Source organism: Aspergillus affinis, assembly GCF_023601865.1.
Source record: "Aspergillus affinis strain CMG 70 chromosome Unknown NODE_227_length_25533_cov_88_935654, whole genome shotgun sequence".
NCBI lineage: Eukaryota > Fungi > Ascomycota > Eurotiomycetes > Eurotiales > Aspergillaceae > Aspergillus > Aspergillus affinis.
Window position 1 is genome coordinate 13,317 of NW_026516008.1, and position 12,217 is coordinate 25,533.

The 12,217-nt window shown below is 49.4% G+C and overlaps 5 protein-coding genes across 5 annotated transcripts; 2 read left to right on the top strand and 3 right to left on the bottom strand.

The window, feature by feature from the left end:
* Positions 1–749: 749 nt before the first annotated feature.
* On the top strand, positions 750–4,004 carry KD926_004692 (beta-glucosidase; the record flags this gene model as incomplete). Its single annotated transcript, XM_053095297.1, has 5 exons — positions 750–840; positions 896–1,208; positions 1,260–3,212; positions 3,519–3,742; positions 3,796–4,004. 5 exons carry the CDS (start codon positions 750–752, stop codon positions 4,002–4,004), a joined length of 2,790 nt encoding a protein of 929 aa, XP_052950018.1.
* A 910-nt stretch (positions 4,005–4,914) lies between these two features.
* KD926_004693 (RNase H1/viroplasmin domain-containing protein) lies at positions 4,915–5,623 on the top strand (the record flags this gene model as incomplete). The annotated part of the gene is made up of 3 exons (XM_053095298.1): positions 4,915–4,985; positions 5,044–5,259; positions 5,308–5,623. The coding sequence occupies 3 exons, from the start codon at positions 4,915–4,917 to the stop codon at positions 5,621–5,623; spliced, it is 603 nt and encodes a 200-aa protein (XP_052950019.1).
* Positions 5,624–6,329: 706 nt separating this feature from the next.
* KD926_004694 (uncharacterized protein) lies at positions 6,330–7,351 on the bottom strand (the record flags this gene model as incomplete). The annotated part of the gene is made up of 5 exons (XM_053095299.1): positions 6,330–6,363; positions 6,427–6,464; positions 6,543–6,857; positions 6,907–7,114; positions 7,173–7,351. The coding sequence occupies 5 exons, from the start codon at positions 7,349–7,351 to the stop codon at positions 6,330–6,332; spliced, it is 774 nt and encodes a 257-aa protein (XP_052950020.1).
* A 573-nt stretch (positions 7,352–7,924) lies between these two features.
* Positions 7,925–9,616, bottom strand: KD926_004695 (flavin-containing monooxygenase; the record flags this gene model as incomplete). Its single annotated transcript, XM_053095300.1, has 1 exon — positions 7,925–9,616. The coding sequence occupies one exon, from the start codon at positions 9,614–9,616 to the stop codon at positions 7,925–7,927; it is 1,692 nt and encodes a 563-aa protein (XP_052950021.1).
* A 370-nt stretch (positions 9,617–9,986) lies between these two features.
* On the bottom strand, positions 9,987–12,036 carry KD926_004696 (beta-glucosidase; the record flags this gene model as incomplete). Its single annotated transcript, XM_053095301.1, has 4 exons — positions 9,987–11,283; positions 11,336–11,498; positions 11,549–11,795; positions 11,851–12,036. 4 exons carry the CDS (start codon positions 12,034–12,036, stop codon positions 9,987–9,989), a joined length of 1,893 nt encoding a protein of 630 aa, XP_052950022.1.
* Positions 12,037–12,217: the final 181 nt, after the last annotated feature.

Here is a 12,217-nt window from a genome sequence, read left to right on the forward strand (position 1 = left end):
CAGGAACGACATGCTCGTCCAAATCACCTCCAATAGCCACTGAAAAAAAAAAAAAAAAAAACATTGTAAGCGGATCGGAAATATGAGGAATCTATCATCTATGTAGAGATGATGTCTGATCTCGATTACAGTTGTTCATTGCTGAGCAGTAGATAGGTATAAAACATGGTTTAAGTGGGCTACAGATGTATATTGAGATCCATGCATGAATCGGTGGTTTATATCAGATATATGAGATATGAATCAGTCAGCGTAGATCCTTCTATGAAGAGTAAAGATCAGGGGAAGTTTATCTCATTTATATAGGGCCCTCCAATGAAAGAGAGATAAGACTTGAGTTATTTTAGGCAGTGACATTGCTAGGGGTTGGTGGATCATCGTGTGTACCTTTGTGTGCAAGCAAAGGCCAGCGTGTGAGTGGGGGAATGGATGTTTCGCTTTATCGACGGGAACTCGCAGATTGCTATTTTAATTTAGCACATCGAATATCACTTGGATACCTACTTTGTATGATATAGCGCACTTCGTGTACGAGTACGGGTACGATTACGGATACGGCGCATACAAATTTAGGCCATTTACTGCATATTCAAACCTCTTTTGCAACAGGTTATAGTAGCTCAGCAGTGCTTATATTGTGTTGAGGTGGCGTGCCTTGCATATAGCCGTAGGTATAGTTAAGTAGGTGCCCCTCGACCTGAAATCCCCCAAACAACTGTGACGGCATCAATCGATATCCCAGCTTCAGCATGCGCTTTTCCGAAGGTTCTAGCCTCATATATTTTGCCACTTCCCTGCAGTATGTTTTAGCTGTGGACGTGAGCCCAAAGCCCCCTCTTGGTAGGTACCTCGAGACTCTTCATTATCACATATCAGGCTAACCGTATTCGCGTAGCCTGGGCTGAGGCATCGGAGAAGGCTGACAGCTTTGTATCTCAGCTTAGCACTCCTGAGAAAGTCGGTCTAGTTACTGGAGCTTATGGCTCCGGTCTTCTACCTTGTGTAGGCACGATCGCGGCAATTGAACGACTTGGTTTCGATGGCCTATGTTTTAGTGATGGACCAGCTGGAGTAGCTCGCTCCGATGGTGTCAGCGTCTTTGCCTCTGGAATCACTGTGGCGGCGACATGGGACAGGCGTCTCATGTATGAGCGAGGATTGGCTCTTGGTCAAGAGTTCAGGGCCAAAGGCTCGCACGTGCATCTTGGGTGCGTCTCTTTTCAATGATCTGTTTTTCTGTCTCCAACTAATACAAACAGACCTTCAACAGGACCTATGGGCCGCCATGCCCGAGGTGGGCGGAACTGGGAGGGCTTTGGGCCAGATCCCTATCTGGCTGGCGTCGCCATGAACGAGTCTGTTTCCGGTATTCAAGCAGCCGGTGTCCAGACAGCCTCCAAACATTACATCGGCAACGAGCAAGAGACGCAACGCGTCCCTAGTACTCGTGAGGATGGAACTGTTATCGAAGCTATCTCCGCAAACATTGACGACCGAACCCTTCACGAGCTTTATGTTTGGCCATTCGCTAATGCCGTGCACGCAGGGACATCGTCTGTCATGTGCGGCTACAATCGTCTCAATGGGAGCTACTCATGTGGAAACTCGGAAATACTGCGCACTATTCTCAAAGATGAATTGGCGTTTCCTGGATACATTGTATCGGACTGGGATGCTACGCATTCAACAGAAGACACTGCAAATGCAGGGTTGGACATGGAGATGCCAGGAAATCAGACCGTGAGCGGCGTGTATTACTTCGGCGATTCGCTCATTGAGGCTATTGATGCGGGTCGTGTGTCAGAGGATCGCCTTGACGACATGGCAAGCAGAGTTATGCTATCATATTTTCGGCTTGGTCAAGATGTGGGTTTTCCCACTCCGGACCCTTCCAGCGGGGCTTCGTTCCTCACCTATACGTACGGCCGCGGCTCGCCTTTGTCTAGCCTTTACCCTGAAGTCCCTGCACGAGATGTTCGTGGCAATCATGCGCGAGGTATTCGTGAATTGGGCGCTGCAGGCACAGTGTTGCTCAAGAACATGAACGGAACTTTACCTTTTACCAACGAGACGGGTTTTGCAGTCTTCGGAAACGATGTGTCGGATCCAACACTCGGCTCAGTATATCTCGTCTACGACGACAATGCTGTGGGTAACGAAATAGGTACTCTTGACATAGGCGGTGGATCTGGCACAGTTCGACATACCAACCTCGTGACCCCGCTCGAGGCCTTACGGAAAAAGGTGGACTCCATTGGTGGCCGGATACAATGGCTGTTTGACAACAATGAGATTGCGGACGGACGTTTCCGGTCAATTTATCCACTACCCCAAATCTGCTTACTATTCGTCAAGGCTTTCGCAACAGAAGGAACTGATAGAGCAAATCTTGACTTCCAATGGAACGCTACCATGGCAGTAGAAAGCACAGCAGCGCTATGCCCGAACACCATTGTTGTAACACATGGCCCCGGAGTGGTCCTCATGCCTTGGGCTGACAATGAAAATGTGACAGCGATTTTGGCAGCGCATTACCCTGGGGAACAGACTGGAAACTCCATTACCGATGTTCTTTGGGGCATTGTCGAGCCCTCCGGCCGGCTTCCTTACACCATTCCGAAATCCGCTTCAGACTATGGGCCACCACTCGTCGAGTTCCCAGAAAATGTTACAGATCCGAATGCATGGCAAGCCGATTTTGTCGAGGGTCAAATGATTGATTATCGACATTTTGACGCGAACAACGGCACAGAGCCACTATATGAGTTCGGTTTCGGACTTTCTTACACCAACTTCGAGATGGGACAAAAGCTACATGTCGACCTAATTGATGGACCATTAAGCCGGGTTGCTGACCAGTCCAAAGGTATTGCACCAGGTGGACTGGTAGACCTATGGACCACCGTTGCTGTAGTGACGGTGAATGTGACGAACTCAGGCCACCGGGCAGGCTTCGCTGTGCCGCAGCTCTATGTATCGCTTCCTCAGGCCACTACTCCTGCAGGCACACCAGTGAAAGTTTTAAGGGGATTTGAGAAGGTATTCCTCGAGGTGAACGAAGTGCGGGAGGTGAGCTTTGAACTCATGAGGAGAGACTTGAGTTACTGGGACGGAACTACAAAGCAGTGGGTAATTCCGGAAGGGTCTATTTGTTTCGTGTCAGGGTTCAGCTCGAAGGACTTGCACGCAAGGGCTGAGGCAATAGCTTTAGGGTAGGCTCCTCTTTGAATTGAGAAGGTTGGGCAAAGATTGAGAGTACTCCGGAGAGTACTCCGAAGTTGTACATACCTTAGGTCATCCTTCTATTGAATCACAGCGTGGGATGAGTTATTTCATTCTATTTGCTCTAGCTCGACAAAATACAATCAAATTGGCGTGTAGGCAGACGTTATATACTTCTCTGTCAAAATGTATACCTGGTTAAGGTAGTCCCGCCGAGAGTGTGGCATCGAGGAGACCGATAATCCTGAAGCATTGAAACCGCTAAAGTAAAGAATTACGAGACTTCGGAAATTCAGGGGCAGATACCAATATTCCCCGAATCTCTACTCTATCCTTACGGGCAAGGCATATACAAGATGGGCTGTTGCATCTATCCTGAAGGCGAAGGTTGCGGCAAGGACCAGTTACATAGTTGTGTGGTTTGATTTGTTTGCTCTTCGCTATGCAATGGCCGACACAGAAACAACAGAAACCAATTTCGGTCAAGACTTGCTGGTTATCGCCCACGCTGCCGATCATGGTGAGTTAGCCCCCACCAATGCCTAGAGAATGGTTCATTAACGGTCGCCTTAGTTTACAAAGCTCGACTCGGGATTGCTGAAGGTGCGAACGAGCCTAATTCTCAGGCTAAGGAAGCGACTATAGAAACCCCTCCGACTCCACAGGACACTCGTGGGTCCTATCGACTTATGAAACAGACAGGGAAGGAGGGACCTAGTGTATCTCAGCAGCACCAAGAAACTGAGCTAACACTCGCAAGCAAGCTGTATATCGAGTCATAACGGTAACTGACATTTTTAGCGACTTTCGGCGTTCAAATTATTCCGTGCCGTACCGAGACAGCTGGTGGGGTAATCGGATGCTTGACAGTCGTTTTGCGTAGCGCTGTGAAGGGAAGGGCATGGGTTAGGCTGTTGGCAGAGCAGCTTGGCAGCCTATGGCCGCGTCATTGATACGAGCGGCAAGGCCAAAGTAATTAGTCGCCGAACTATTTGGAGGCTCAAGAGGCCCTTATCCAATCGGTGATGTGACAGGAGAGAGCCTACTCCAAGTCCGTGGGCGGCGCTTAGCAGGCCTCATTGCCTTGCCTTGACATGCCTCTTAGTGATCTTTGGTATTTTAGATCTCTACTCGAGGCTAGAGGGCAGTGCTAGAACTACGCCACGGTAATTTATGGACCATCAGATGCTGTAACTTCTTGATTGGACGCCGCTCAGGTGCTCTCTTCCCCGCTGTTCTCATCTAAGCACTAATGCTCTGGCACGCCAGCTCATTTATGCCGGCTACCCAGGGACTGGTCCTCCTCTTTCCCACTGTGACCTCCTGAAATCAGGGAACTTCCTGGTGCGGAGGAACGTTCCGGAGGAACGTTCTGGTTAGTTAGTATAGGATCGAGGGACCTTCCGGTAGGCATCCAGGAACCTTCCTGGATGCTCTGCAGGCATTCCTGCCTGAGGCGAAGCCTCGGGCAGTATATAGAGGCTCTAGATCCTCCCTCCTAGATAGCCTTTCCTCTCCATGGGAAAATCCTTGACTACGAGTCAAACAAACTTGTCTTTTACTAAGCTCCTTTGTAGACCGTCACACCCACGCTGGTTTTGAGGTATAAATTCAAACCCTTTATCTCGTTTTCTTTTCTTGGCTAACATGAAACCCTCGCATATTAGTTTTTCACAATAACTTAATTCACCCATGGCCCCACAGGCATTTTACTATGCGGTTTATAAAGGTCGTGTTGACAAGCCTGCTATATATTGTTCTTGGTAAATGAAATGAATCCGGAAAAGTGGCGCTTTTTTCGCTGATGTCCTATCTGTGTAGGAGCCAAGCGCATCCAAGAGTGATTGGATGCGAAGGCGCTGATCATGAAAAGTTGAAAACACTCGATGCCGCCCGCAAAGGAATGGTCCAAAGAGGAATCAAAGATTTTGATATGCCCATCGAAAACCCCGCCAAACGAGATACCATGCCAGTGAATAAGGGCAAACACTGGGCTGTAGCTGGTGGCAGAGCTACTGGCATTTACACCGACTGGAAGTAAGTTTCATTTCTTCCGTATGCAAAGTCAATATCTAATTAGAATAGGAGTGCAGAAAAAGCCATCAACGGGACAAAAGCCTGCCATGAGGCTTTTAGCTCCCAGGAAGAAGCAGAAGATTTTATTGCAAGTTGGAAAGATGCCTTCGCTGACGTATCGCGACTGGCCATCAGACAAGCATTAGAGAACGGATGGAAGCCTCGCAATATGAAGTTTAATGTTGAGTCCTTTTTAATTAGAAACAATGAGAATATGATGGGGGAAAACGACGAAGAGGTCAAGTTGTGTGGGATTGAAAAAGAGGAAAACCTTAACCTTTCAGGCTTTGAAAAGTTGGCTATCAAAGAAGAACATAAGATATGAAGCTTCGTCTACTGGACCCTGGATCTACAATCTATTGATACGTTCTGAATTACACCCGAATATACAAACAAAAAGAATTATCCCTAAGGCCATAAATTACCGAGCTCGTAATCGCTTTGACCGACGTGGCGTATGTTTGATAGTTTACGCATTCATTTTGCCTGATCGTCCTTTACCCCTCTGCCGCCCCCCCCCCCCCCCCCCAGGCTGCTCTTCTGGGCGCCCTCTTTATCGAGACGAGCGCGTCGCAAGCTGTGATGAAGATCCCAGCCTAGGACCAGGGTTCTGGATATGCCGCCTGTGTGGCTCCCCTCGTCACTCGCCGTGTTGAAATCTCCGCCAACCTTGAATCGGTGCTCGTTGTTTGACATCTAGAAGAGGAGGCGGAAATGTCAGTTTTTGACGGGCAGGTTGATGGCTTCACGACGGTAATAGGGCCTAGTCTTATCATTCGTGGATCAATATTTGTCATATCAAAATCGACTGAGGAGGCGGGAGTTTCAGTGTCTTGTCGATTCTCTGGAAGGACCGTCACCGTGGCTAACCCGTGGCCTTTCGGTGGGATGACATAGTTTAATATTGATATCATATTTGTGTTCTTTATTAGCTTGGGCTAAAAATTCGGTGATTTTGGCAAACTTGGGAAAAGTGCGACATGCTTCCCAGTTGCAGCTGATCCCGTCGTGTGCATGAAGCAGATGAGAGTCTATGAGATGACGACGAAGTTGAAGAATTTGTTTCTGTTGGCAAGGATCAGTATCGAAGTTGCTTCATGAGAAATTCAATTCAAAATTTCAGCTTACCCATCAGCGCCTTCCGGTCGACCTTTGAGATCACGAAACTGATGATAGCACAGAGGACATCACGTTTACTTTCAGGGTCTTTCAAGTAAAAAAAGTTCAATATCGCGATAGCAGACCGAGTCCGGAAGATCTTTCAAGGAAATGTGCTTTGGAAGATCACTCTGGAAGGTGCCATCCCGTTTGCGTTTGCCCAAAGCTGGAATGCCAGGTGATGAGGTGTCTTGAGGAAGCAAGACGCTAGGTTGCGTGCCTGTGATAGCGGACCGGAGCTGGACTGTAGCAAACTGAACAATCATGCTCCCGTGACGAAAAAATCTCGAATGGACCCAATGATGCCAGTACATCACACCATAAACATCTACATCTAGAGTGTGTTTGTCCTTCGTTCGTCGGAGGGTTCTGCGCCCGGCTGGAAACACACCTGCGAGAAACTTTCAAGATTAGCATGCTCTGTTTAGAGGCATAAGGGACATTACTTACTCGTCGCATCTGTTTATGGGCATCCTCACTGACGCGGCGGCGGGTGAACAGCTCGAAGTATTGGCAAAGGCGACGCCAGTTTTTATCATACGACTGAAGCAGTTTCTCTCGTGACGTTTTGGACATCCAGTCAAAAAAGTTCATGTAGATCGTCTGATCTTCTAAAAGAAGATAATCCACGTAGTCCTCGTTCGATTGGATACAAAATCTAGCTTTCTTTGTTATTTCCTAATCACGAAGCTTGCTTCGAGCAAGTGTGCACTAACTTTCGCCAATAGTGTTCGATGACAGCAATATCTAATACTGTCTTTGGTCTGAAATTTGGAGGGAGCCATCCAAGATTGCGAAAATGTTCCAGTCTGGCTAGAGTTTCCTCGCAAAGAATGGGATCGGTCCAGTATTGGTGCTCATCGGTTTGAGCCGGATGTGCAGGCGCAGGTGCCATGGAGGCGGTCAGATACAAAGAGGGTGGAAAAGTTGTGTTGTGGGAAACGACAATGTCAAGGTTGGCTCGAGGCGTGGGCAACGAGGATGAGAGAATGGGAGGTGCAAGGACACCGAAAGGGAGGGAAGGCGAGGCATCTTATAGTTGCTCAAATGAACTGGGCGAAAAAGGAGGGGACTTGGATTAAGCTGAAGGGGAGTCATTTTCGGCCTCGTTTTGATCGCTGGTGGAAACGAGGGGAACAACTGTGTAAGTCAAGCGTCAACATCATGACCGGAGAATGCTGGGCGGGTGCAGAATAGTGATGTTACAGGGTAGTGGGCGGTCAAGGGGCGGCTGGACGTCCAAAGTTACGGGTGGAAAGGCAGCCGTTTCTGGCCTCAAAAGCGGTCATTTTCGGCGCCAATCCCACAGGTCCTCATATTCTATGTGTAAACCAAACAAAGGCCAGACTGCACTCGAATTTATACTATGAGAGAAATCCCTAGAAAGCATAACCCGGTAAAGTCGAGATACGCTAGCATGATCCCATTGACAATGACCCAATGACTGGGCTCCCAGTTCTGTAAAAGCCTACAGCATCTCCACGTCGAACCCCTTCAATGACGGCAAAACCGGGCGGATCTCCGCATGATAAGCTGGAATTCCGCCTGTCCAGTTCAGCTGCTCGAACGGTTTTCCGGGGAATGTTCCACCCATGTACGTTGACCTTGTGGTTGGAAACAGTGTTGGATTTGACAAAGCTTCGATGCGATGCTTCCACGCATGCGCAGCAGCTCCGGTTGCATTGATTGATTTGATGCCACGACGCTCCATTTGCTTGATTGCGTCGATGACCCACCGTCCCTGTACTTCGATGCATGTCGGTCCATTACTCAAAGCTGTCGGGGCATGGGGACCGTATGTTGTAAAGAGGTTTGGGTAGCCACTAATCGTCATGCCAAGGTAGGTTTGAACCGATGCAGCCCATTCGTCTTTAAGCTCTCTCCCTTCGATACTGCGGAGACCCATGTTGACCAAAGCCCCAGTAGATACATCAAAACCAGTGGCAATGCAGATTGCATCGAGGTCATAGTGGGTACCATCAGCCAGTTGAAGACCGGTCTCGGTGATGCGTTCTATAGCGTTGTTTCGGATGTCAACAAGTTCGACCGTGGGTCGGTTGAACTGCTCAAAGTAATCAACCTCCAGGCTGGGTCGTTTCACGCCCCACGGATGTAGAGGCTCGAGAGGCGCGAGGAGATCTCGGGTAACGGGGTCATCAATGCGCTGGCGTACCCTCTCGGCCCAGAAGTCATAGACCACGCGATTAGCTTTGGCATCATGGAGACTATCTTTGTAATTGGCAACCCATAGTCGGAAACCACCAAGTTGCCACAGTCTTCCAAGAAATGCCTGTTGTTCTTGTTCGTTGTCTTCGAATGTGCCTCGCTCGCTGAAAGTGTAATGGAACCCCCCGAAGGCTTTTTCGCGAAGTGAGAAGAGCTCCGGGTAGATGGGTTTCAGCTGCTCCTGCTCCTCGACAGTCAAGTCCCTTCGTCGCATAGGAACAGCCAGATTTGGAGTTCGCTGGAAGACCTTGAGCGAGCCAGCAACGGGACCGAGAGCCTGGGTGAGCTGGACACCGGAGGCACCTGTTCCGATCACGCCAACACGCTTGCCCTTCAAATCCACACCTTCTTCAGGCCAGAAAGATGAATGATGTATAACTCCTCGGAATGACTCAATCCCCGGCCAGTCCGGAATATGTCGCTTGGCAGCGAATCCGGTGCTGACAATCAGGTACTTGGCTGAGGCCTTTCGACCATCCGTAGTAGTGATCTGCCATCGTCCCGAAGGCGTGTCAAAGCTTGCCCCATTGACAAATGTGCCGAAAGAACAATCTTTCTTAATGTTGAGCACGCGCTCTACGTGATCAAAGTAGGCACGGATCTCATCGTACGCCGGATAGTTCGTAGACCAGGTCCAGTCTTTCCAAGTTTCGGGGATCGAGAACTGGTATTCGGGAATTTCGGAGTCAACTCTCGCACCGGGATAGCAGTTCCACCGCCAGGTGCCGCCGATATCATGGCCGGCCTCGTAGATGATAGCTTTGAGGCCCAGCTTGCGAAGCTCGTGCAGGTAGTAAATGCCGCTAAACCCGGCACCGACAATCAATGCATCCAGTTCGAGATTGTCGGCGTTGGGGCCGCTCGAGCCCTGTCGGTCTGCAAACTCACGAATATCGGTTTTCATGATGGAGAGTGGGCCGGTCAATAGCAACATTCGGATGAGAAGGGAGGCAGTATTTGTAGGCGTGGGTGACGAGCATCCCCTCTCGACCGTAACACACGAGTGACGCCACTATGCACCCTAAGACAAACCCCTCAGTCAGCTGCGACAAGTATTGGCTCATAACTTCAGAAAGAGTACTGAATTATACCAAATAGACAGGGGGGCCCCTGCATACCCCGCCTGATTGGAAATGCGATGGAGATAACAAATAACCTGCAGAAAGTGCAACTGAAGGCGAGGGACGGGCTACATCGGCCATTTGAGTGATGATAATGAGTAGATGAGATCTCCAAGTAAGATAATATTTAAGTTAAGTCCAAAAACTCAATCTGGTCCGTCGGAATCCGCTCCCAGGTGTTACTTAAATAGTAAACTGTGTTTCAAGAGGGAGATCTCGACTGGATCGGCCAACAAACACATTATACGTGCCATTCTGCAATCGCCACTGCTGAGCCTGGACATCCCAGGTGCTGAGATCCCGTCGGGTGAGCGAGAATTCAACCTTGGTTGTAGAGTCCGCTGAGACATGCACCTTCTCAAATCCTCGCAGCTGGCGAACGGGACCGTCCGGGATGCTTAAGTACAGCTGGGCCACTTCATCACCGTCCCGCTTGCCAGTGTTCTTCACTTCTGCAGACACAGTGACCAGCTCATCCCAGAGATGGGGGTTCCCGCCTTCTTGGATAGCAGCCGAGGGTGGATAGGGGCTGGTGTCCGTGGTAACTATATCAACTTTCAACCCCGAGTAATCGTAGGTCGTGTAGGATAACCCAAAGCCAAACTCAAACTGCGGGTCGATCCCTTGTCGATCAAACGCGCGGTAGTCGATGTATACGCCTTCCACGAAATTATCCTGCGGAAAGAGCCCATAAGGTTCACTCGCTTGGGTTGGATGGAGTAGCTTGCCATAGTCCTCGGCATTCTTTGCCACGGTATACGGCAGTTTACCTGACGGATTAGCTCGACCGTAGAGAAGATCCGCCACCGACCGTCCAGAATCCTGTCCGGGTAAGTGGGCGAAGAGTACAGCAGTGACATTCGGATGATCAATCCATGCGTTCACTAGGCGAATTCCCGCGTTGTGGATAATAACCACCGTGTTGTCACACTTGTTGGCAACATTTGTGACCAGTTCGTCGCTTGGCTCGTGGAACAAGCCCTGGCGGTCATAACCTTCGGTCGCGTAACTGTTGATGAAAACCAGACAGGCCTCAGTGGTTGGATTGACATCAGGATCTTGTGATGCTGTATCCCATAGAATGGATGTACCGTCTTGGTACGCCTGTTCCTGAAGAGCGTCCAAGGGCGCGCTAATGTAGGCCGGAGCGTTGTACCCTGACCCTCCACCGACGTACAAGGTGTGGTTCTCTTGGATCGCAGGACTAAAGCTTTGGAGCCCCAAGGCCAATTGTAATGTGTCAGGACCCTTTGCATCATAGCCAAATACCGAGATCAGCTTGGGGAACTGGAGTGGGAGGGCGTTGTTGGTATTTTTGACTAATACATGACCCTCGACTGCGCTCTGCAGGAGCGTTTTCTTGGAATCGGCCGACTTCCCAATAACTGCTTGGTGAACTGCGTTGAGGTCCTTGGGCATGCCAACACCCGAGCCCGGGAAATCGGTATCCTGGTTTAGCTGGTACCATGTCGCAAGAATTCTATCTTTGTCAGCGTGACAACGTAAAGATCAATAAAAGACGCTCTGCTTACCGAGTCACCATGTCATCCAGTCGAGATGCCTTCATGGTTCCATTAGCTATCGCTTTGGTAAGGTTCGACCCCCAGAGTTGTGTCTGCGGCATGACCATGTCGAGTCCAGCATTGGCGGCAGCAATTCCACCGTGCTGAGCGCCCCAGTCAGTAATGACATATCCTTTCACCTGTTAGCTGAAGATATACCACTGGACCAATGGGCATCCTAACCTTGAAAGCCGAGTTCCGTCTTTAAGAGGCCGTTGAGAGTTTTACTGTTCTGGCACCCGTACGAGTTGTTGATGCGTTGGTACGAGCACATGATGGATGCTGATCCTGCACGGACAGCGTCTGCAAATGGCCACAAATAAAGCTCATGCATAGTCTTGTCATCAACATTCGATGAAAGGGCAGCGACATTGCGACCATTGAGCTTCTGGGGGTTGCGGTAGGTCTCCTGCTCATTGAGTATGTAGTGCTATGCGAATGAGCATTCAAAACGAAACGCTTATCCCCGAAGTGAGCATTCTTACCTTTGTGGAAGCAGCAACACCGGCTGACTGTATTCCACGAATTGTCTCATAGACCAAAGCACCACTGAGATAGGGATCTGTTGAGTATCCTTCCCAGTTGCGGCCGCCTTCAACGACTCTGCCAATCGGACCAATTACTGGGCCCAATAATAGGTGAACGCCTTTATTACGGAACTCGCTACCCATATGAAAGGCCCTCTGTCGGGACAGGTTTTTGTTCCAGCTAGCCGGGTTGATTAGTCGACGCAGCAAAAAAAAAAAAAAAAAAAAAAAAAAAAAAAAAAAAAAAGGGTACATTTTTTTTAAAACCAACATTGAACCGGCAATTATACCGCTACACAACGCGTTTAAGGAGTGGGGGCAGCGC